General features: G+C 39.5%; 1 protein-coding gene across 3 annotated transcripts in view; it reads right to left on the bottom strand.

Annotated features, from left to right (window-relative positions):
* Positions 1–26,985, bottom strand: part of LOC107691316 (rho guanine nucleotide exchange factor 10-like protein) — a 118,990-nt gene that overhangs the window by 19,939 nt on the left and 72,066 nt on the right. For all 3 annotated transcript variants that reach the window (XM_016489863.1, XM_016489864.1, XM_016489865.1), the window contains 3 exons: positions 18,959–19,083; positions 5,006–5,092; positions 846–1,057 (listed from right to left, as the gene is read on the bottom strand). In XM_016489863.1, coding sequence (XP_016345349.1) covers positions 846–1,057; positions 5,006–5,092; positions 18,959–19,083 — 424 coding nt within the window. The remainder of the gene's footprint in view (positions 1–845; positions 1,058–5,005; positions 5,093–18,958; positions 19,084–26,985) is intronic.

The following is a 26,985-nucleotide window of genomic DNA, read 5'->3' as shown; positions in this document are numbered from 1 at the left end:
TAAATGATTTAACTTATTTAGAAAATCACAGTGATTTTAAGAGAGAAATTTGTTTAATTTCTGCCAAAATGACTGCACCTCAAAAACTTCTCCACATATCTACCCAAAAGTTTAACAAAGTGGTAAACTTTTCCTGTTTTAATACTACAAAGATGCATATATACCACAAAAAGGTGCATCTACACAGACGGCATAAATGCGACTACACATGTAAAATGTTAGGAAATTAATGAAGCCGAATAACTTTTATCCTTTTCATACTGAAATTGTTTTTCCATTAAATGACTTTGGAGTCGCTAAAACTTACGAGGATAGTCGTCACCTGTTTCTTATCCCTATGTGCACTGCAGTGTCTGTAATGGCACCTTAAATCTGATTAAAAGGCTTTTACCTTTCTCGTTTCCCCTATAGCTAGACATGTGCTCAAAACAAACAGCTATTAGGCTATTAGTCTTGGCTACCGCTTGGTTCTCACGGCCAAGTGAGCTGACAGGAAAATAAAGGAAGCATTGATGAGGCACTTCATTTACATAGAACCAAAGCAGCATCAATATCGTTGATACTGAAGGCTTGGGTGAATCTAGTTTCCTCAGAGCAACCTTAATTTGGCTCTGTAGGTGCCTTTAGATATTTAACAGGTACTCCAACATTTTTAATTTAGGAACACAATACATATTTTTTAAATAAAACGGTCTACACTGTAAAAAAAAAATCATGTTTAATTCAATGTGTTACTTGCTGTCTATACTAATTATGAAATCTACTAGCAATTTCACAGTGACAACTGATTTTTTTCAGTGTATATATTACCCTTTTTCCATTTTTTTCCCCTGTGTACATATTACCTGCCATCATCAAGTCCCACACAAATAGTATTTCCAACTCCCATGGAGCTGTGAGGGCTGGTTTTGTTGTCCTCTGAAGGGGTGGGCTCAGGCACATACTCCAAACACCTCACTCGAGCTCCCATCTGGAGGGATTTTACAGGCCGAGGTGTGGGTCTGTTCAAGGAGAAGATGTCCACCTGGCCTTGAGTGGAATCACCTCCACCGGCTACCTGCAAAAACAGAGCAAGGACACCGCTATTATAGGTAGTCATCCAACCAAAACCGCTCTCTCACATCCATGAGTGTACAGGTAGGGAAAGAAAATAATAGAGGAAGGGAAGGGCTTTCTGTTTTTATGCCACTTTCAACCACTCCCTCGGCTTTGTGCTTTCACTTCCAGTGCAGAGAACCATGCAGAGGAAATTTCAAAAGACAGAAAACTCTTTCACTTCCTGTGTACTTTAAGGTTTCCCAGCCCTGTTATTTTATTCCTGTCAATTTAAATTCCACAGTACCTGCAAAGTTAAAATCATACATCTCGTAAAAATCGAACCCATAGTCTTTCGCTTGATAAAGTCTCTAAAATTCATACTCTATCACCCCTAATGCATTCCCAGCATCAGCTTGATAACTTCAAACATCTTTTTTTGAAACTCCAGGGATCTTTTCATCGCTGAAGTAGAGGAAAAGGTGGGGTGGAGAGACGTCTTTTGAAAGCCGCTGAGCTGTTTGACAATGGAGGGCTTCCTTTGGGTTGATGATTGATCGCCTTCTTAAGACAGAGACTGAGATGACAAACTCGATCCTTGCTGAAATTACATGTAGTTGACAGAATAAGACTTCAGCACAGTGCTGCTCATAAATCCATCCTCTGGTACCTTCCCTCAACAATTGATCTAGGTTCTGCACCCATTCATTTTCCTAGCGAGTTGCTTTAAAATGCAGACTCTTGTAACACATTGGGATTGCATTGCATCATAAATTAATAATCCCCCAGTTCGTGAAAAATAGTGTTTGTCTTCGCACTCTGCTCTCTCTCATGGTTACTCGTTCATGCATAATGCAATGAAAGCAACCCACTCGCTATTAGAAATTAAACGAACTGATCAGCATCCCATCATGCCCACCACACAAATTGGCTCATCTCTCCTTGTGCGGCACTAAACTGCTCCAATTACAAAATCCATACAAAAAAAGAGGGAAATAAAGGGAAAGAGTATTACAGAGAGTCTGCTGGCCTCATTAGCGGCCCTTGTTTAGGGGCCATCATTTATGATTACCTCAGGACACTGAGCGACTGGGGCTGGCCGAGTGGAGCGTAATCTCAACCAAAGAACGGGAAAACAACAGCAAAATGGGAGGGATGCTGCCGGACAGCAGCGATTAATTCTCATTTAGAGCCATGTTATGTGAGCAAAATGGCAGGGCTAAATATAGTCTTTAGCCTTACAGTTCCCCTCTAATTTGCATGCAATCATTTGTCTGATTTGTATCGCAGCGTACAATCTGGATGGCCAAGGTCTCGTGGGCTGGGAAGAGCAAGGCAGAGCAAATAACGGCCTGTTGCAGCAGCGCAGTGGGAGATAGGGAGGGCTTATCTTCGGGCAAGAAGCTAGGAAAATAACTGAATCTCTCTGCGTTTTTCCTACTCAGCCGCAACCTCCAGCAGGCCCTTGTTCTCCCACTTTCTCAGACAGGCTCAAATCCATGTTCGCAAACTTGACGATGATCCACCCCTCTTTTTTCGATTCAATTCCTCCACAGACTAGGTGGAATTACAGTTCCCTGACAAACTCATAAGTACTTGTTTGGAGGAGTGGATATCTGGAATTGTGCCCTGGACGCATTTCTGTTTTTTTGGCCGGAAAGCCATGAAAACCAGCCTTAGAGTCAAAGCTCTGGACAACAGAGCATTAATTAGGCTGAAATTGACTAAGAGCCTAAAGGGAGCAAAGGTAGTCTGGGGAGAAAGACTTCATCTGTCTATTTGTACACATATTCAAACATTTGCCTTTGACATCCTTTACCCAATGTTTTAGATATGTTTGGATTTATAGTTAGAGAATAGAAAACTGTGAAAATGATGCTGTATGCACCATTCAAAATTGAGTTTTAAATTCCAATCCAATTCTTGATGTGTCGTGTAAATAGAACTAAAGGAAGTAACATTTAAATAGATGAAAATCTATATTCAGGCTAAAAGACAAAGACCTTAAACAGAAAACCTATCTTGTCTTTCCATTTTGTTTGAATTTCTTTTAAATTGCAAAAAACTTGCAGTTTCAATTCCTAAAATTTCAATTTCTTTTCAGTCCAATTCCAAATCCAATGAAACATCCTGTGGAAAATTTGAATAACATTTTAATAATAATAAAAAAAAAATAAAAAAAACACTTCTACTTAGTACTACTTCTGCTACTAGCAGCACTAAAAGGCATATATCCTTTCCAAACTGTTTTTTGAAATACTCCCTAAGGCCCCTGCAAACAACATTTTACCCAAAAACATGGCATTGGCAAACAATAAAAAAAGCAACTACTTATTTTTATTATCACTAACCAACTAAATAAATAAAATCCCAGGAAGAACACTGTGAACACACACACAAATCAATAAATAAGCCTCAGTCTTAGAAGTGAAGAGGCTAAGGAAGAGTGAATTTGGTGGATGACTGGCTAGCTTACTATCTTGGACTGATTAGAAACAATGTCATTATTTTGATCTGAGCCATGAGAAAAATCCCAGCAGCCCATCTTAGAGTGATCTGATTACTGTCACTGCTCATTTGGAACGCTAGCAGTGAAAACTGCCTGTTGTGATATGACAATGTGCTATCACTGACTTATAAGTTGGGAAGTAGCAAACGACTGAATCATTTCCCCTCTTCTCACATCTCTCAGTCCAGTCGAATTCACTGAGAAAATGACACCTGCTATAAGCGGAAGATGTGTTGATTGCTTTAACGGTTTCTTTTACCCTGCTATATAGGTTTGCACAGATAGACTTTTGGCTAGCAGTGTAAAGTCAGGTCCACATCGCAGCTTATTATAGTCATAATATGATAGCTTTAACAGCCTTCGACTTGGGTTCATCTGAAATAGCTGCAAACACAATAATAGACCTGTGTGGAGAAAAATGACTGTAAAACTATGGAAATATGAATTAGATCAACGATAATTTTTCCACAGTCCTTCAAAAACGAATAAATAATGATTATTTCACAGCCACAACTCAACCAAGCGAAGCAGTAACACTAGTTTACTTGCTAATAAATGCCTTAAATAAACATCCGAGTGTATTTTTCAGTTTTATATACTATTTCTTCCCCAAAACCATTACCATGCTTGTTTGACTGCATTTCATCTTATAGGATGCAGTAGACCAAGCCTACATGCATTTATATATCTGAAAAAGAGGCAGAAACGCAAAACACAGCTCCGAAGCACAGAAAATAAGTTTACGAATGCTACATAATAGCACATTTTAACACATCTAATGAGAAACACCGGCAGCACCACTGAGACTAAATGGATGCACTGAGATTTTTTTTAAAAGGGACCCCCTACGATTTAAGCTGCAGAGTGAGATTTAGATTTAGGATCAGATGTCGAGAAAATTATATTTTGGATATGCAATGCTAAGGATTTTTGGCACCAAAACGAGGTCCTAATCCGGCCAGATATAATTTCCTATTGAATGTCTCCTTGTATCTTTTAAATCCACCCAAGTCCACCCTCAGTGCTCTTTAGAATAACCCACAAAAACAATTAACTCAAAGACACAGGCAAGGGCGTCCTTTTGTGTCCAACCAAGGCTCGAATTGGATTTATCCCCCTGCTTTGGGGGATTATGTGATAAATTGCCCATTGCACCAGAGGAGGGAGGAGAACGAGACTACTGTGTGAAACTTTTAAAGGTGATTTCACAGGGCTTGTTATGAAAACCTGTTTTATTTTGCAGAGAAAAGGTCTTTGCAGAATACAGGTTACTTCCACCATAACTTAATGGTAAATTAATGCTTGCCAGTTTTAAACAATGTTCGGAATTAAGACCTGTTTTGCATAAATGGGATTTAATGGTGAGGAATAATAATTAAAGTCTCTTCGATCTCTGATGTCACCGTTTCACTGTGTGCGTATGATACTATGTATATTTTATGTGCTTCTGTTTCTACTTACCCAGAGGTAGCCTTGAGGAAGTGAAGTACTCGCCGCTGAGAAACCAAGTAAAGCACATTGAACAGGATTGTGAAGCGCAGCCTCCAGCTATGAAAAATAAAAGAAAAAATTTAAATCTTATAGACCTGAGAACATGTTAATTTGATGCAATTATGAAAAATAAAAAATTAACCAGAATCAGCATTTTTTAAAACAAATGAATTTGTTGCTATAGCTCAAACATGGTTCAAATAATGCCAAGGTCATAGGTTTCGACTCTCAGGGAAGTTGTTTAGCTTGAATGCATTGCAAGTTGCTTTGTATGTGTAAATAGTGAAAAATTAAATATACTAAAATGTATTTGAAATACATTTATTTTGTGCTAAGTATACTACAAATACATTGACATATTTATTCACTTAATAAAAATACCCCGCAATTGTACTTTTGGTATACTAAAGTCTGCTAAATTGGAACAACTAACTTTGCGCTTAATGCAATTTAATTGTGCAAAGGTAGTGCTTAAGTCCAACTAAAGATATACTGAAGTATATTTGATTATGCTAAAGTGGAACTATTGCAAGTATACTTCAGGTACACTTTAAATATCTTGCATTTAAAGACTGATATTATTCAAAGATCATACGATCTTCATCAATAGTGACATTAGAACACATTTTAGGCTTAATATTACAAAATGTGCATTGTGCACAAGTAGTACTCCAAACAAAGTTTAATTATAATTTTTTTATATCAGTAAGTCTTGAGCAATATGTCAGTAAACATGTTAGTAGATTTTAACTACAGTATACTTAGTATGAAATAAATATATTTTAAATATATTACTTTTTTACTAGGGCATAAATGCAATCTTTGAAAACATTACATTTTAAACTTATTTTAAGGATGTTTAGCAGATATATTTTAGCACACAGGAAAACCAGACAAAAATACTGATTAGGAAAATGATTCTCTGATTACAATGTAGCAATGTGGCTCACTTCAAGTGGTGGGTGGCATATTTACGGTGACCATAATGTTGCGTGATATCACGCCATATTAACAGACCACAAACAGCCGCTGTTTGGGAATGTTTATATTTAATGTGAGAAAGAAGGCTGGGAGAGATGGCAGAAAGCACATCTAATTTAATTAGGGAAAGAGAGGAGAGTTTGGTATCTATGAGAATTGAATATCTTTAATGTTGCCCCCAGTGGAAACTGGGCATCAACCGCTAGCTATTTCCAGCAGTCGTTTCCCATTTTCCCCACTTTTTCAAAGAGCAAACATAAACAGGTCCAAAATAATGTTGGCAAAATGACAATTTCAATCAGCCGAGAGCTCTGCTTCTCCCTTCTCCGAACCATTCCCTTCTTTTTTCATTAGCACGCAGAGTTTTATTTCCTCTTGCATATCTACCATGTATCCCATTTTTAAAGCATGCATCCATCTGCGGTGACAAAAATGTCTAATTTGTAATTAAATGCCAGTCATGGCAGGAGCACATATGGCAGCCTGCGGGCAGCAGAGATCGGCTAGTGGAGGGAAGGGACAGACTGAGGCTTTCTGAGTCACTTGAGAACACTGTTGCTCAGTGAGGAGCACAGGCAATCTTCACAGGTGGAGATTGCTTTGTCTTTGTCCATTCTCCAATGAATAGCAAGTGCATTTGCCTGAATATCTGCTTCAGCAGCAGTCCCTATGAGTCTAAGACACATGCTACATGATTCCCCAGCAACACATTTATTCTGGGTTCTCGAGCGGCACCTGGCATGACTCCTGTCCAACTGCAGAGGTAATATACTGCTTCTGAAAACTGACTTAATCCGGCCCATCCTGAATGCTTCTTTTTATGTATGGAATTTCAGACGTGCTTTCTGACCTGTGGCACCTCATAATAGCCTGTCAGAGTGAAGGGTTACTTTAATACCTATGGGTCTATGCTAATACAGTTATTATACAGTATGGGTGAAATCAAATGCATAAGATGCTAAGAGTGTATTTAACTTCTGGTCTTTACTTTAAAATACTTTATAATACAAAATTATTGGTGTAAGGTATCATCAACATCAACCCCAGTTTGCTCAGCACATTAAAGAGATTGACGAAGAACAAGGAAGAAATACATTTCATGTTTGTATTACTTTGCACTGTGCCAAAATGAATATGGAATTTTAAAGAAAAATTTGATTTTAGACAAAAATAAATTAAAATAAATTTGAAAATAAATAAAATAATTACAAAAATATATAAATTATATAATTAGTTACATAATTATATAAACATACAAAATTATATAAGTAAAATTTGTGTGTATAATTAATAAATATGTATAATCTGCTTACAATGGAAGTCAATGGTCTCCAAAATGGTTTGCTTACCAACAATGTTCAAAACATCTTTTGTTTTCCAAGTGGAACAACGTGAGGGTTGGTGAAAGATGACAGTTTTCATTTTTGGGTGAACTATTCCTTTAAGAGTTCAGGGTAGGCCATGTTAAATTTATCATAATAGTATCCATCACTCAAATTCAGTCTACGTTAGTGGTCAGTGGTTCACAGTCAGCAGCTCAGCTCAAAGTGACTAAATAACCTGAAAGGCCATTTAATTAGCATCAGGATGCCTTATTCCACTAAGCCTCTGGCTCACATGCAGGTGCAACACAGGAGATCCCAAAGGGAGAAGGAGAGCGTTCGTAGAGAGATTTGATGGAAGACTTGTGTTTGGGTGCTCGTCTGGGGAAAGGGCACTAGGTGAGCTAATTCAAGAGAGATTTGTTGATGAAGAAAGAGGGCGGCCACACAGCTGCTGGCCCCAGTGACCCACTGCTCTACATGGTATCCACCCCACCCTTCTGGGTGATGGGCTGTATGCCAGCTCCAGGTGGTGAGCGTCCTTTCCATAGGTCATGAACTCATCTGGAGGAAACCCATATTAGCTTCCCTTGCAGAGTCTATCCTGCCTGCAATATGTCCACATTTAATCCCGTAATCAAATGCACAATGAAAGTGTCACAGCATCTAGACAAACATGAGAATATTTTTAAAAGGTATCTTATATAAACGAGGGAGATACTGAAGTTTTCAATGTTTTCAACCAAAAAGCAACACTAAAGACTTGTTCACTGGCCTTATATGTGGAATAATCTCCAATCAACTCTATTATCAACAGGAGTCATCAGGCTTGAGGAGGTTTGGGGACAGAATCCTTAAAGCGATACAAATGATGTGGTATGCATTGAGGTGATTTTCTGTGACAGTAATCAAATCCCTACTCTACCTGCGCTTTGTTCAATGCATTTTATATGTGATGAATCTACACAAAAGAACATGTATCCTCCCTCCCAGAGTTATTACGTAGTTATGCAAGTTGTGGTCTACCTTTATGACTCATAAAGGGACCACATCTCAAATAAAAAGGAAAAATTTGTAGAGATATTTTTCTTCTAAGCTCATGTCTGAACACATTATAAAACATGTAGCTTTGAAATTGCAAAACATATTATGCATTGTGATGACAATAACTATACAAATATTATACAATTATAAAAATTCAAATTCAAAATTCAAAATCTTATGCTTAAGGCTTCGTTTATTTGATCAAAAATACAGTAAATATAGTACTTTTGAGAAATATTACTAGAATTTTACTAGAATTTTCTATTTAACCATTTTCTGTAAACAGTTGTATACATTTTTCAGGATTCTTTGATGAATAAAAATTTTAAAAGAACAGCATTTTAAAATTCAAAAGATTTTTGCAAAATTCTTCAGTCACTTTTTATCAATTTAATTTTAAGCTGCTACTAACCCTCACGTGTATATACATTTATAATGACATTTTTTTTATTATATAATCCAATGATTAAAAATAGCTGGAACCAAGCACAATGACTACTTAAACCAATAAGTTCACAAAAATATGAATATTCTAAAACAAAAACCTTTTACAGACATATCTTAATTCATATTAATGCATTCATTGCCTGTAATTAGGTTGCATGCACTGCATTGTACAGTATGTAACTAAACTGCATGCTCATACTGTTTTTGCTAATCCATAACTGTGGAATAACATGACACAGGCAAAATTGTGTGCAGATTAGGAAAATAAACTAAGACTAGTTTACAAAAGTAGGTTTTGCAAATCTAATATGGTTGAAATAAATGGAATCTGAGATAAACCAAATGTCTCTAAGATCCTACAAACACAAAGACCTACAGTATAGCAACACTAATAGGAGATTCACTGATTCATTTTTAATTAAATTCATTGAGTAGAAATCAACATTTTGAAATGTCCTTTTCAGCATTTCTACCATTGACAGTTTATTCAGTATGTTTAGGTTTTAAGCCATCAAAACGTACGACAAATTAGCAATGGTATCAATAACACAAAAACAGTACATAGTATCTGTATATCCATAACTCCACCACACATATTGCAACACTTAGCTGAGCTGGGGCTCTACAACTTTATCATTAAATAAACTGTGGTTAGCAATTAATCCACAAAGCTTGGCTAACACAGAGTGCAGCAAACCGAATGAAAAGCCTAGAGTCACTACAGCAAAGCGGCACTCCACTCCGATGAAAGAAATCTTCAATCCTCCTGACAACAGCATCACAAGCGGCTCCCACACGCTAACAAACACTAATAGAACTCTTCTGTTGGTTATTAACTGATAATTGGCAGACTTCAGAGTCCTCTTTACCACTTCTTCTTCACTCTTAGCCTCAAGGTAGAAGCAGGGAGAGCCAAGATAGCACAATAACAAAGTGCCAATGCTAACCTGATCGCAGCTTGAGAAGCAAACTGCATTTTTATTTGTTCAACACAGGCTAAATCAGTGCTAGTCTAGGGCTCATGCTGTATCATAGCATTTTCACTAATCCTTGTGGAGTGGAGAAGAGCTGCAGATACCGGGAACCCAGAGAAAAGCTGCATAATGCAAGGCTGACATGAGTACGCTTAGCATTCTGCTACATCGCAGGATTAGGAAGAGGGAAACGGGAGTGGATTAGCCTATAGGAATTCAATACACATGGGGAAAAGGACCAGTGACACGGTGGCAGGACTGATGCGCTAGATGATGCCTCAATGTGACTAAATTAGTATAAACCACCCAAGTCCCTCCCTCTGAAACAATTGCGCCGTCTCATAGGCAATGACATGCCCCTGTTTGCTAGTTGTTTTCCAATATCCCTTGGTGACTCTAATGCAGATGGACAACAGGATCAAAGCTGAAATGAGCTGCAAGAGTTACGATTTCATGAGCTGGATGAAATCCAATCATTTAAATTTCACGGACCAAGATAAGCAAAGATCAAAGTGTCAACCTGCTGTGCTATCTGTTATGCATTTTGCATAGAATATTTAGAGTAATGTGAGCAGAAGTATACGTTTTCAGTTGGACCTCTCAAATTTTAGCCCTCCAGTTACTTGGTATCGGGTTCATGAGCTGGATCATGGCCTGTGGTCAAACATATGCCTGAGCTATTGAATAACATACGCAAATTGCAAAGAACAGAAAGAAAATCCTGTTATCATTTTCTCTCTCTCTCATGTTGTCCAAACCTGTATTTCACCCCCTCCATTGAAAGAGAAGGAGATTTTTATTTGATGAATAATTTGTCCACTATTTTTCATATAATGGAAGTAATTGAGGACTCAAGCTCCAAAAATGCAATATAATTTGAAGTAGCGGTGTCAAATGACTCAGTTGAATGAAGTATTTTCAACGAATCACTTGATCTAGTTCACAAAACTGGTCTGAATGATTTGTTCCCAAATCTGATGGATCTGGTTCTTGTGTTCAACACAATGATTGACTCGATTCATTTGTGGTGGTTAACAGCTCACTGTGGGGGAAGAATAATGTCTAAGATTCAGTTTGTTCAATTGCTACAGTATCATATGGCTTCAGAGGAATTCAGAAGGCAATATGACTTTATAGTGCTTACTGGCTGTTTTGGAGCTTGACAGCCCCAGTTTCCAAACAAAATATTTCAAACTGAATATTTCATTACACACCATTTCAAAATTCTACATAAAAAGAAATGTATTCTGGATTGGAACAACATGAGGGCGAGTAAAATTATCGTTATCAATTATCAAAGTTATCAATTTGTGGGTGAACTAGTCTTTTAACTCGTGTGCTTTTAACCAAGATGCTCTGGTTCTGGTGACAACTGATGAAAATTCCACATCAATGCTAGGCAGGATAGCATTGTGAGTCATTTAGCATATCAGTGTACCACAGTACCATCTGACATTGGCAGGACATCACTAAACAACATTCATATTCATGTGGGCATTTATATTTCCCTCCTTATGTTCTGCTCAGTCACTCTGCACTTTGTGATGCATCCAGCTAATGCGATGAGAATCCAACATGTCTCTTCATCCCCCTTGGCACAACTTCTCTGACACGGTGCGAGTCTTTGAGATGAAAGCGATGGACTGTCCTGCAAATAATGGGTTTTAAAATGCGAGTAGAAGCCAAGAGTTGACTGTTGAATATAAAGTCTCTGAATCTCTCTGTCTCCATATCTATCTCTGCCTTTCTCTCTCTACCAAGCGGAACGCGTGCACGGGGAAAAGTGGTGAGCCACCACAATCTCCGCCGGCCCTCGGGATCTAATTGGAGGATGCCATTGCAAGGGATCACAGAGGGGTGTGACGGGAGGGTATCTTCAATCCCCTTGATCAGATGACATGGAACACAGAACAAAAAGGACAAAAGGTCCTCAAATCCCTACTGCGCTGAGCGGCAGGCACCGTCACCAAGCTGCCATGTTGGCTCAAGGAATGTATCCCAGGCTTTAAGCTCCACTTTTAAACACCCCTTTATCCTGCACAGCTGTGCCCCCAGAAAAACTGCTTAAAATTATCTGAATGATCATAATAATTACAAGAAACAGCTACTAATCAGGTGCTGACAAAGGAGTGGTAACGTTAGATAACCAAATCTCCTGCTTCACTTTCAATTGCAGTACACTTCGCCTTATCAGCCTTGGGGGACAGGTAAGGTGGAGACGAATCCACATTAATGGCGGTGGAATGCTAATGAACCACATTTAAGCAGAAGACACAATGATCCAGGTCGCTTCGGGTTCCCAGCGGAGGCCAAGTTTACACTGCAGCGAGCATGCAAAGCGCTTTAATGTTGATGTGCGACCGCTGTTTAATTTGCAATGGCCCGTGTGGGCTGATCGGTTGAAGAAGACTGACAGCACAATTAGCAGAGAAAAGGCAATTCAAAGAAATACGAATACCAGATTAACTCCAAGATTGAGGCTGTTTTGTTTCCTCTCATTAAACTATTGCTCTCAAAACGTTCCTATATTCCACTGAAAGTATATCACAGGAAGCGTTGACGTTTAAATTAGCACATTTTGTGCCCGCTAAGCTTTGCTCCTTGTGGTTATATTAGTCCCTGCCCTTGGTTTTCTCCATAAAAACAGAGGGGGCGTGAGGAAGCGGGGTGGAGGACAAGACAGTGACTGCTTGTTTTAAAGGCTCCGTTAGAGCACTGATGATTTCCAATAATTAGCACGTAACTGTCAAAACTACAGATCAACCCCTTTACAGATGACCTCTCTCTCAGACTGTGCTGCAATGCCACCTCCAGCACAAGAAGAACAGATCCACACTGCCCTCTACTGCTGGATAAAGTCAACAATATGGATGCCACGTCAAACCTCTGTGCTGCCAAACAGGAAAATCTGACATATGGTTAAGGGAACATCTCATCCACTGGCATTATTATTCCGCAGAGAACAGAGGTATAGTTATTCAAAACTGAAAAATTTGTCATGTTATTCCAAACCTGTCCTTTTTGAAGAATGTTTCCACTGTTCTCCATTCAATGGAAGGCAGTGGGGTCCAAAAGGACATTGGGTCCTCTCATTGTATGGACAAAAAACAAAGGTGGAATACAAGATGAGGTTAACTATCACTTTACCAAGATAAAAGGAGCCTTTTCTGTCTGTTTTGTAATTCCCCTCATACATTAGAGATAATTTTACCGTCGATGCTCCGAGTAAAAAGGCATTTTCGGTGTCGCTAACTACACCACATTTCTTTATCTCCTAATAAGCCCTAAGTCCTCTATTTACACCATTTCTGATGGCCGTGCGATATCTCAAGTTCACCTGAGATATCATTACAATCTAATATGGCTCTCATGACTGGAGGGGAAAACAAATGGGCTATAGCACAAAGCCAGAAAAGCATCCGGGCTTATTACCGAATTGGCCTTTCGTAGAACAAGATCTTCACACAGATGCTATGATAGCCTTGCTGCCATGGGCTATTCACATAGCATAATGTGGTAAATCCTGGTCACAACCCTGAGGCGAGCCCATAACAGATATGTCACTGTGCTAGTGGGCTGTTTGCTGCATACTGCGGTGCACTGAAAAACCCTGGGCTGCTCGCAAGAGCCTACCTGGACGGTTATGACTATATATCTATGGTCAGCCATTCAAGGAGCTTCTGGCGATGATACCATATGAACTGACCCAAGACTAGTCTCAAGGTGGTAGAGGAAACATTAAAGGAACTGTTCATCTAAAAATGAAAAGTCTGTCACCCTTTACTCACTCTCATGTTGTTCCTGAACTGTATGACTTCTGTGTAACACAAAAGGTTAAAGGGCTTGTTCACCCAAAAATGAAATTACTTTCATTACACCCTCATGTCAGTCCAAATCCGTAAGACCGTCGTTCATCTTCAGAACACAAATTAAAATATTTTTGAATCTGAGAGCTTTCTGACCCTGCATAGATAGCAATGCAAATACCACGTTCAAGGCCCAGAAAGGTAGTAAGGACATCGTTAAAATAGTCCATGTGATATCTGTGGTTCAACCTTAATTTTATGAAGCTACGAGAATACTTTTTGTGCACAAACAAAACAAAAAATAACTTTATTGAACAATTTCTTCTTCCGTGTCAGTCTTCGACGCGTGTTCATGAGAGTACCATGACGCATACATGTGGTGCTTCTGATGATGTCCTTACTACCTTTCTGGGCATCGAACGTGTCAGCTGCGTTGCTGTCTATACAGGGCCAGAAAGCTCTCGGCTTTCATTCAAAATATCTTCATTTGTGTTCCGATGATGAACGAAGGTCGTACGGGTTTGGAACGAAATGAGTAATTAATGACAGAATTTTCATTTTTGGGTGAACTTTAACACTTTAACTCAAATAAAATATGGCAACATTATTGACACTGAAGTCACTAGTTCTTGCATGTCCCGTAAACAAACAGATTTTATGATTTTTGAAAAATGTCTCAGTGGTTTTTGTCCATACAATGAATTTCACCATTGTCCAGTGTTGTTCTGTACCCCATTGACTTTCACCATTCAAAATATTCTTCAAATATTTGTGTTCTACAGAAGAAATTAAGTCGTACAGGTTTGGAACAACATGAAGTCATGAAACTGACAGAATTCATTTTTGGGTGAATTAAATCTTTACATTTCTGTTTCTTCTGCTAGAAATGCTCTGTTGCCTGTTCAAAATATTATTCCTGTCAAGAATAAACACTCGTTACTTTTGAAAGCTGCACTAAAGTCACCCTCAGAACAAAAGATTTGAGACTTTTTGTTGCATCCTGTCACCAAACTTCGCAATGGACAGTGACAAGCTCCAGTTGTATCTCGGGAGCTTTCGCTGAGTGCAGCGATTTGCAGCCTTGACCGAGACAGCGAGTTTATATCATCATTTGTCACAGGTCCTCTGTGATCTTGACAGAGAAAAGGAAATCAGATTTACACTTCCTGTCTAACATAATCCAAATGCGTTGAGGGCCCAATGCATTCTCCCTGCTTGAACTCTGCAGATGAACAAGTGACAGATTGGGGCAAAGCTATTTGAGTAAAAAAACAATTAATTAATTACACTGATCCTTGGAGATGAAGGGGCAGATGAAGAGGAGGTTAAGCTATCAGCAATTAATAGCAAAGTCTCGATGAAGCCTCCTGGATTTAGCTGTAAGTCGGGTTGGGGGTTTTAAAATGCAGCTCAATGTACTGTATATGTGTTTGTATTTGCTTGCAGGATATATTGCAGCATAGGAGAAAAAGTGTCACAGCAGTCCAGCAGAGATGTGAAGGAAAAAGCTTTTAATCCATGCTGTGGCGTCTGTTCTTCACAGACGAGGAGGAAGATGAAATGCAGAACTCACAGAGAGAGAAAGGAAGCAGAGAGGGAAAAAAAAGCAAACCTCATATATGCACAGAAAAGATTGCGGAAGGCATAACCTCGTCTGATTTTACAGGAAAAAAATCCATGCTGACAAAAAACAAAGGAGAAAAAAGTAGAATCAACAGAGGGCTGCCATGTAAGGGGAAGGGCACCTTTCTCCAAGACATTTCTGATCTATATTTCATGTGCTTTCTGTCTTGGTCTCATGTGTTGAGCATCAGCTTGAGATGTAAGTTTTATCTTTTTTTCTTCCTCTTCCTGCTGTAACAGCTTCAAGTCATTGGTGTCATATATCAGTCGCTCTCCAAACGGTGCTATAAATAGACTCCATCCACACATTCACTATAGCAAGAGATGTCATAGTGCCATCTCGTCAGCAGTCAACAGTCAATCATTGAGTTCTGCAGCCATCATATTAGTTATGGACTACAATTGGTTCACTCTCAAGTAACCGTACACTAGCAGTACTGATGGAACGTAGACAGGAAACAAAACCATTACATCCAGACCATGTCAGAACTTACTGTAAAACAAGCAAAACTCTATATACAGGATATCAAACATCATCTGTAGGATGCAACCCAAGTGGGAAATTCACTTTTTTCCCACCAACCACAGTGGCAACTGAATTTTCCCATTGGTTTTCCCATTTATACAATATAAAAAATACATTAAAAAATAAATAATATATACATAATATAGAATATATTTTCATAATACACTATGTAAGTAACAAAAAAGTACAGATTTTCTATGCATTCATACATCTGCATTGAATCAACAGGAAAATGTACTGTGGAAGAATGCACTGTTGCAATTATGATGATGTAAATTGATTATAATTTAACTTTCCATGACGATGCTTTTAAAATAACACAAGAGGATACAAAAACCCCTTACAAACTGTTTGCAACTCTTGTACTCTACACTTTACAGACACAACACATAGCCAGCAAATTGGAACAATCTACATGCAAACAAACCAATGATGGTTTGTGCTTAAGATCAGTGATGCGTTAAGCTTATTTCTTGAGGCCCGAAAGCTGCTTTTTAAAAACCCAAGTGGCTATTGACAATCAAAACACAACCATGAGTGACAAAAACAGCTTTTAAACTGCAAAAAACTTCAAACTAAGTTAAGTATACTGGGCACATATCCACAACAATAAGCTAGAGAAGGCCCTAGATTCTAGTAAGTACACTTCATTGGACAGAACCATGACATGGGTTTTTAGTACTATGAAAGAGATTCATAAAACATTTCTTCTTCCCCCCCCCTTGTGTTAATCCCAAAAAGGAAAACAGCCAAACTTGACACATTCCAAAAATCCTTTTTCCAGCTTGTCTTCCCATACTTCAAAGCACCCGGTATGGAATCTCCACAGTATTAAAAAAAATACTCTCAAATAAGAGCCATCTTCTCTCCATCCTAATGCTTCGTCGGGAAACAGATTTAGTTTCTTTCTCTTCCCACGAGACATCTTTATACTTCTCGGTACTTCTAGCATACAGCTTTTACAGCTGAAGTAGATTTTTTAGTGGAGGGTTTTTAGCACATTAAGGCTTCTGTATCATCCACGTGAACGCTACCTTGTTGGAAAACATGATAAAACCAAACTCCAAATCTCCAGGAATGCACAATTTTGCAAGTTACTGAACTTTACAGTTAGAGCACATGCTAGCCTGAATGCAAGCTCGAATCTGGCTTGTGTTGTTTGCCAATCCCATTCCACCCTTTTCATGACCTCGATATCTCTTAACTATCCGAATGAAAAAACAGAATGGAGAGCTGAAGGATGCAAACATGAGGACAGATATATAATCTGACTGGCTAAACTGACATAATTTGACATGGAGATCAAACAAGGAAAGTTTTACCTTATAATACAGGTTAGGCCTCGATAAATACAAGTGTATGCATTTGAACAGAACAGCCCTTGACTTAGTATTGCATTTCAGGAACAATAAGTGCCCGTTTGTGCAGTATTACAGGATTTTTGCAAGGCTTAGAAGTGGGTCAGATATTGCCTGGTGGACTGGTTAGGGGTGGGACAGAGAGGCCCCAAGTGATCCGTGTCAGAATTGAAAGACCTGATAACGGTTATCTCCTCCGCCTAACAAGTCCACCCACCAGGCTTTTACAAAAATGGCAGAACTGTTTGTGTGCAGATCAGTTGTTCATTGTGTGATGCTACAGAACTTCTATTTTATTATTGGAGACGAGCAAGTTCCCCAACGGCTTTTCTCTTTTGATCTTGGTCTTCAAGTGCCCCCCCTACCAATTTCGGCACCAATGAATGTCCTGCCAAGCACATCAGCTGCCATAACCTAAAAGTAAGATGTTTTGGAGGCCTCGGCAATGGCCAGCACATGCTGCCCAGTGGTAGCGGCAGTTGTGGAGCAAGGCTGGGTATATGCTGACAGTAAGACAGAAGACGTCTCTGCCAGGAGGACTTAAAGTCACTCACTTTAAACCCATCTCACCTTTTTTTATCAACAAGACAGATGCACAAGCCACCCATCCATAACCAGACCAAATACACACTACCTTTAGATGGCATTCTGATCTTGTTCATTTGCTGGCAGGATTGTGCTCAAATATTTCAAACAGGGTTCTGATACTTTTGGATGAATTTCTTTGACTTTATTTCCGTTCCAATTGCGACTGACCATAAAATAAAATTTTTCACACACTTTTCCCCCCAAAAAAAAAAAAAAAAAAAAATTGGATAAGAAGTTTTAAAAAAAGTAATTTTATAGAGATCAAATATTATTGACTATAGAAATTCCCATGACTTCCATGCTCACTTTTAAAATCTCAGTTTTAAAAAAGTATCAGAAATGTTTTGATAGATCGATAGATGGATGGATGACTTTTCCATACCTGGAAAGCACACTTAAAACACAAAAAGTTATTTCTAGGTTTTCCAGGAATTTTGCAGCATTTTAGAGCACAAAGAAATTTACCCCAACCCAGATAACAATTCTTGTTAAAGGTGACTGAAACACTGCAGCAGGTTTTCACAAAGCAATGGCACCCTATAGAGTTAAAACTCCTGAGCAGCTGTGGAAAGCAATGATGTGGAAAAAGTATACCGTCGATCTGTTTTTCAGAGCTCCAAGCTGTTGCAGAAAACGCATGATCAAGCCATTTCACCAACAGCCATGACTTCCCATCTATTGGGTTGCAATGAGCTTAATTTAATGCAGCCTGATTGATTTATTCTCGGGTGTCCCACAGTCATTAACGTAATTGCATGATCACTTTATAACACCCTCACATGGCACCTAGATTCACCATTCAGGGGTACGTCATCTAACTTTGTTAGGTCTTAAAATCTAGCCCGAAATATCATCTTCCAGACAGTAAAATTGATTTCATTCCTTTTTGACTGACTCTGAAGCCATTTTAGTCTGTCTCTTACCCGAGTTCACCATTTGATATATGAGGAGCTTGCTGCTCTTAACAGCTCCTATTGATCCACAACCTCGCTCTCCTACTAGTGTGACTGGAAAGCTTCCATGTCACCTTGTAATTCCACAATCCTGGCAATGTTCCTGTAAGATCATCCTTTGGTCAGACTCTGTCTGTGGAGGTTGCTTCTGCGGGACTTTAATTTCCTAGCTAAAAAAATGATTGCATGGTATACAACAGTTTCTAAAAGCACTTTGTCTTCGGGAAATCAACTATAAACTTCTTTCTGCTCAAGGAAAGTTTCTGATTAGCCTTTGGACCTCAAACTGGAAGTCTCTCACCTTACATTCCTGGCTTTGGCTGGAGGTGAAGGCAGGCATGCGACAGGCCAGCAGTGGACACCAAAACGGAGCTTTTGTCTTCCCATCATCCTCTGCAGAGAACCAACCCGGTGTATTTTCGTCTCCTGCAAGAGATTAGGTTATATTTGGGTTAGTTTATTATTCATTCTCCTACCCTAGCAGATCATGCAGAGTGACATCACATCTCATATGTGTATCTAATTATACAAACTGAAGTATGGTAGTAGTTAAGATGTTTGAGGCTCCTGGTGAGCACTCTCTGAAGATATTTTCAGTATAGCAGACTAATGAGCCTTCAAAAGTCTCATTCCTGCAGCAGGTGTCCGTCTCAGCATGTGAAGCAGCAACCTCCAGGTTTCAATTAATGAAGTCTAAATTCTGGAGGCGTGGGCCACCTAGGTCTTCCCTCACAGCCACTTTGACAGGTGTTTACAATTGCCAAGCACAATACTTGCCTGCCAGCAACCGTTCTCTATTAAAGCAATTCAGTAATTACCTATCACGGCCATCTTACTCTCGCATAAAAATGTCATGTTTTTCTTGTCCCCTGTGTCTTTGTGAGCACATCAACTCAAAATTAGCCCCAGAAACCACGAAGATAGGCTACAAACAAATGCAGTCAGATTGGACACGGCTCATTTGTTTTCACCGTGTGAAAGGTACGTTGCACGGTTTGAAGGCCGATGTACCATAGCCATATCAACGCGCAAGTCAGAGCGGGAGACTTAAAGGCCAATTAGTTTGAGTTTAGTCTCACTGTTTCTCAAGGGTTTCAGGAGGATTTCTTTCAGATTTCAAAATGGCCAGAGTGCGACATCTCTGTATATCAGCGCTATGTGGTCGACACACTCTTAAAGGGGTCATATGATGCGATTTCAATTTTTCCTTTCTCTTTGGAGTGTTACAAGCTCTTGGTGCATAAAGAAGATCTGTAAAGTTGCAAAGACTAAAGTCTCAAATCTAAAGAGATATTCTTTATAAAAGTTCAGAGTCAGCCACACCTACCTAAAACGGCTCGTTCTAACACGCCCCCACATATCTACCTCACTATGTGGGAAGATTTGCATAACGCCGCCCAAATGTTCACGCAAAGAAAGAAGGCGTAACTTTTATTCTCACTGTAGTATTGTTGACACTGCAGCCATGTCGTGAAGACGCTGTGTGCTTCGTTGTGAAAGCGAAACTACTTTGTTTGGTCTTCCAAAAGAGGATGATATCCGCTTCGTCATGCCTGGAGCTGATCCGTGCTGGTCGCTGAGGGAATACATCAACTTTCACCGTGAAAAAAAAAAATTTTTTTTTGTTTGTATGTTCACGCGATGCGAAAGACGAATCAACTCGGTGTTCGCGCGCCGTCTGAAACGTGTCTCTGTGTGTATGCACGCGCTTTGTGCGGCAGAACTGAAGAGACGCTGTGCGAGATGCGGCTTGTGCGCGCGCTTCAGGTGTGAGTCAGACGGCAAGACGAGACGTCAAAGAGTTGTTTTCTGCAACTTATTGCACTTAACTCTTTTTAACATCAAGCAATTCTCTGCTATATGCGTCAAACTAAAACTTTGACCTTTTGCAACGTTTTGATTTAAGTAGCCTATTATTAAAATGATTCTGATATCGCACGCCGTTGAGATATGCATATCGCGATATTTACATTTGCGATATTTCGATAATTCCGATATATCGTGCAGCCCTACTGTTTACCTGTATTGCACTGCGACACTTAAGCTAGCTATTAAATTAGCAAATAGTTCAGCACGAAATGTGATCTTTGCTGATTTGTTTGTCAGAAAAGGACAACATCCCAGTTTCCAACACACCAACACTTTTCAGACATACCCAAGTATGTCCAAACATACATGCTCAAACTCTCAGCAGAGAAGAGTAAACGCTAGCTTTCGCTGGTTTACTAGGAGCACAGTACCATTGGCATTCAGGCCTTTGAAATATATTAATAATGCACAATAATTGATGTTTCGCTCTCAATAAATGCTGCGGTGGCAAGTGAGATGAGGCATTAGTGTTGTTGAGGCCTGTCTTGCGCCCCTGCATAGCAAGGATTAATGACTCAGGCATAATGCATTCTGTTGGCGTAAGCTCCCAATACCCCGGCTAACACAATGCGAGGAACATGCCAAAACTCAGCGGCCAAACACTCTCTGCTCACTCCCTCATCGACAATGCAGCAACCATCGTTCTATTCATGTTGTGTCGTAAAACTCAAGCCGCTTAGCAAAGGATAAGCAAACAAGTGTGCACCTCATCAGGGAGGCTGGGGTTTAACCAGGGGTTGCTCATTGTTAGCCGCTGTCAGAGCGTGAGAGAAAGAGAGACAATGGAAAAGCAGAAAGTGAGAATGAAGGTGAGAGAATGATGGACAGAAGAGAGGATTTAGGCTCGAGGCTAACAGGTATCTCCACCAGACAGACACTGGATGAGAAACTGGGATAAAATAAAAGTGAAATGTATTTGCATCTGCATATAGGCAAAAAAGCGCACACACACACACACACAAAAAACTGTCAGATAAAAGTAAATGAATGATAAGAATTGGAGCTGTCAGTTTATTTCTGTATTTATTCTGTACTGTACCATTCTGCTCTTTGGTATTACACAAATGTTCTGGGTTCAACTGAAGTGAAGCTCAGTTGGCAGCATTAGTTGTGTAATGTCAATTACCACAGAAAATCATTTAGCTTCGGCTATTTGTTTTTGTTAAGTATAGAGCATTTAGAGTAAGGCTTTTACAATGGATTACGGTGTCTGGAAAGTTTAAAGGATGAAAAATTAAGTTTACATTTTTGTTAAAGCACTTACATTTATTAAAAAAAACAATAATAATTGAAATTATTTTCTGTAAAAGGAAAGTCTGTTATCTGAGCTGTACAGCTGTTTAAAAGCATGGGTTTTCAAACTGGGGTCCTAGTACGCCTGAAGGGGTACAAGACAGTTCTTTGGGGTCGACAATTTCAGAAAATAAAAAAATTTATTCTAATGATGATAATAGATGATAATAATAGATAACAGATGATGATCATATTTGGGGTTCCTTAACATCAAAAAGTTTGAACACCCTAGTTCATTTATTTACACTTAGGGCTGGACGATATGGACAAAAATGTATCATAGAAATGCACTCGTAGAAATGCATATTAGACATTCGCTTGAGTTGACAGTAGGAATAACTTGAGTTAGGATGCAGATGTACATTTTTGCTCATGATCAAAAACAGTAACATATGTAAAAAATGTTAACAACCTCATTTTTATATAGTGAATTGTAATCATTCGGGCTGTTCAAGTTTTATTACAATTAACCATTGGTCTTCCATAGTAGCATGCATTTAGATCATGATAACCACAGTTAAAACAACACATATAGCATCTCAATACCATATTAAAAATATAACTATATGGTTTCTAGGTATTTGAATGAAAAATAGTAGTCTAAATACATTTAGTATAAATGCACAAATAATATAGCTTAATAACAAATATACTGTAATTATATAACATTAGTCCTTTAACACATTTAATACATGTCTACATTAATAATATAATAAAAGTTCATATGAATATCCCACATTTCTGCCACACTACCATGGTGCAGTTAGTGTTTTTACAGTAAATCCATGGTAAATGATAACGATTTGTAAATTGAAAAGACTTCTGACGGTATAGTTGTGCACAGTGTTTCTCCTGTTTGTCAGCGCTGTTTTATATGGCTTTAAACTAGTCTAGATCTCAAGTAATGTCAAATAAAGCGCTTCACACTGGATCTCACTGCCTTGCATGACCGAGACTCATCGGCAAGTAAATGCACCCGCTCTAGTGAGCTCGCAACCGCTGTGCTGCTGTTTGAACTTTGAGCCGAGAGGATAAACGGTCCACGTGTCACAGTTCAAATGACTATCACTGTTTCGTTCCGCTTTTACCTAATAAACGTTGTATCCAAAATTTATCAAACTCTTGTTATCATTTCATCAAGGAAAATTCAATCACGATTATTATAGCTATTGTTTTATCACCCAGCTGTATTATATTCTGCATGGACAAAAAGAAGCCTGGATTATTTTCTGCAGTAATTGATATTTTCACAAATGCATACCCCAGTGCATTGTCCAGACCCCAAAACATTCCTTCAGTAAAACTTTTGAAGTAGTTTTGCATGGCATTCCTTTGCACTTTGCCGCACAACTTAGAAATATATTGTGCTACTCTTAAGGTTCACAAGACCACCTAATTGCAGCACCCAAACAGTTAGTGCTCTTGTATTGCTTTTTCCTCAAACATCCAAATTGCTCTTTAGTAGATAATTGAAAACATTCATCAGAACAGGCCAGAAAACTGCCACACAGTGAGGCTGTGAATAGCTGAACCACTGCCTTGCTGGGTACTATACACAGATGCTTCCATCAGGGGTTTGCAGCCTTGACTCTTTGAGAAAGGTGCAAAAGCCGTGAAAGCACATGCAGGCACATCTATTTAGGACAAAATGTGCATACACCATTTTTAATTAACAGCTATGTACTCCAAAACAATACACTGAACTTCATCGAACTTGTTTGTCATTTGCAACAGTAGCTAGTAACCACTCATGGACCAAACAGTTTTTCCAGAAGGAGCTTAGCAAATATACAGAAGCATCACATAATAGGGATTTAATTTTAATTATGCTTCAGCATTATCGACTGACAGCGGTGGGCTTTAAATCTACTGTGATGATTAATTACAAAGAAGACCAATCCATAAGTACCTTGACAAAAGCAGCAAAGATATAGTCGAATCAAAAGAGTTCACAGGATGCCTGCCTGACACTTCAGGGATCAGTGCTGAGCTAAACAATTGTTTATTGAATTACTATTAATATTTATAAATCATAAAAAATGTACTCTTATTTTTTGTTTTGTGAATGTATAACAGTATGGCTTAATACCATTACATATTCACATTAGAAAAGAAAACTCCATGGCTTAGCTGCTAAATATAATTAATATAATATTCATATTCCCAGGGAACACACATACTGGTAAAAAATGTATAGCCTGAATGCACTGTAGGTCGCTTAATAATATAATAATATAATGTGAACACTGTCCAGCGGGGGCAGGGGGAAGCAATCGGACTCGGGTTCGGACCAAGCAATCGAACCAAGTGTGAAAGCACCCTATGATATGCCACACCTGTGAGGTGGATGGATTATCTCGGCAAAGCAGAAGTGCTCACTAACACAGATTTAGACAGATTTGTGAACAATATTTGAGAGAAATAGGCCTTTTGTGTACATAGAAAAAGTCTTAGATCTCAGCTCACAGCTCATGAAAAATGGGGGCAAAAACAAAAGTGTTGCGTTTATAATTTTGTTCAGTGTAATATATATATATATATATATATACACACATACATATATATAAGGAATAATTGTAAGGAATAATTGACGATGGGCCGTTTAATTTTTAGAAAATAATGCACACCCGAGGTGGTACAATTATTCTGCTTATACTACGGTTACCACACCTCAAGACATTGATCAGATGATATAATTCAAGGCATTTGTCCTGGTTTTGTACTTAAAATGCTATTGTGAGTAGGATTAATTTCTTCCGCATCTCATCCAATGCCTTCGTCGAGAGAGAGAGAGAGAGAGAGAGAGAGAGGTTACCTCTGTGAGTCTGTGCATCTCAGTGTTCGGCAGCAGTCTCTAATAATAGTGAAATTTAAGGTAATTTTCTTCACGAACAGCGGCGTTGTTACCTCGCGTGTGAGAAGTGAGAAGAGAGTTTTTAAGTTGATGTTACTAATAAAATCATCAGAGTAGCGCTAACAACATTAGCGCGTATGTTAGCGCATGTGCAAACTGTATATATGTGCGTCTGTGACGGAGAGAGAGCGGGAGAGATAGAGTATGTGTCATGATCGCTACTGTGAGGGAGCGCGGAGCGAGGAGACGAGAAGTACATCAACAAGGAGACTTTAATTATATCCAGGGAACCAGGAAAACACACGTAGCAGAGGAGGTTGACATATACAATACCGGATGCCGAACTAAGAACAGGGAACACTTTATATACACATGACATGACGAGGGGATGACGAGACACACCTGGGATCAATAGAACTAAACGGGGAACACCTGGAACAAATGATAAGGACAGGAACGGGAAAGACCAAATATGGGCATAAGAAAACACAAGGGGAGCAAAACACACAAAACACAGAGTCTGACATGACTCTGTTCAGAGGAACAGAGTCTGACATTACTCCGCCCTCCCGGAAGGCGCGTCCCGGAGGCTGGTGTAGGACTGGGACACGGGGAATACCTCCAGGGTGGATCAGGCAGTCCAGGGTGCCATGGCGGCACAGAAAGCTCAGGGGCCATGGCGGAGCAGGGAGCTCTGGGAGTCATGGCGGAGCAGGGAGTTCAGGGCACCATGGCAGAGCAGGTAGACTAGGAAGCCATGGTGGAGCAGGCAGTTCAGGAGGCCATGGCGGAGCAGGCAGTTCAGGAGGCCATGGCGGAACAGGGAGCTTGGGGAGCCTGGCCTCGGCACTTGACCGAACCTACCACTACCCCAAGCGGCGAGCTTGACTGAGGAAGGGCCGGCGGGCTGGTTCTGGATCGGGGCTGGACACTCTCCAGACACCGGAGGATCCCTTCCCTCCAGCTCAGTCCTGTGGTGTCTGGGAGGTCCACGGGGCGATAGCAATTGGCCCCGATCCAGAACAGAGAGTTGAGCGTGGCGTCGTCCAGCGCTGTTTTCACGGCGATCTTGCAGAACTCCCACGCATACTCCACGAAGGGGAGATCTCTGTGGGCTAGGGCGGAAAAACGAGCGGTGATTTCCATGCCGTGGGAAGGGAAAACCAGGAAACAAAAAAACTTTCAAAAAATGGAAAAAACAAATGGGGAGAAGGGGCGCCGCTTACTGTTTTGGTCCGGTATTCTGTCACGATCGCTACTGTGAGGGAGCGCGGAGCGAGGAACGAGGAGACAAGGAGTACATCAACAAGGAGACTTTAATTTTATCCAGGGAACCAGGAAAACACACATAGCAGAGGAAGTTGACATATACAATATCGGACGCCGAACTAAGAACAGGGAACACTTAATAGACACATGACATGACGAGGGGATGACAAGACACACCTGGGATCAATAGAACTAAATGGGGAACACCTGGAACAAATGATAAGGACAGGAACGGGAAGGACCAAATATGGGCATAAGAAAACACAAGGGGAGCAAAACACACACAGAGTCTGACAGTATGTGCTTTCCGTGCATAATAAAACTGAATTTTGTGGCCAAAAAAAATGGAAATGATCTGTCGTTTTTACCCTATTATTTAGTATATTTGGGGTATCGTGGGTTTTGGTTATTTTGCTGTTTTAGGCTGTAAGGACCTCTGCAATAACTCAATCATTTGGCGAAGTGATATGGACATGTAATGCATTCAAGAGTTGCCTGGAACTACATCCACCGTGCGTTTCCCTGAAAATAATTGCACACCTTAGAACGTTCGTCCGCCAATCAGATTCAAGCGTTCAACGGCCCCATAGTGTATGTATATATATATATATATATATATATATATAGCATGTGCACATTAATGTATAAATTAATGGTTTAGCTCCTACTAATTAACTAATATTAGATGCTTTTTAATTTCTATAGTATGCTGTTGCTTGGATTTTGAATACAGTTTCAGCAGATGAAAGCATACTGACAAACCAAGAAATGGAATCACACTTGTACTACACAAAGGGAGAAAAGTCACAATCTATTAATAAATACTTTAGTCAGTCATTTGGAGGCATAAGGCTCAGTGCAGTGTATAGTTACTTCAAAAGATCCTTTGTGTGTAGTACCAGCATTAGAAAACAGTGGCTTTAATTGTTTCCTTTCACTTTAGCAATAGCATTTTCCATAGCATCCAGCATCAATGGGTTTTAAAAAGTGCTTTGATAAAGGAAAGCTCACTAACTCTGTCACAGTTAAAGTTTGGACAAAAA

The sequence above is a fragment of the Sinocyclocheilus anshuiensis genome, unplaced genomic scaffold (genome assembly GCF_001515605.1).
Source record: "Sinocyclocheilus anshuiensis isolate Anshui unplaced genomic scaffold, SAMN03320099.WGS_v1.1 scaffold1154, whole genome shotgun sequence".
Lineage (NCBI taxonomy): Eukaryota > Metazoa > Chordata > Actinopteri > Cypriniformes > Cyprinidae > Sinocyclocheilus > Sinocyclocheilus anshuiensis.
Note: the sequence above shows the minus strand (reverse complement) of the source record. Positions and strands in the feature narration are given on the sequence as shown.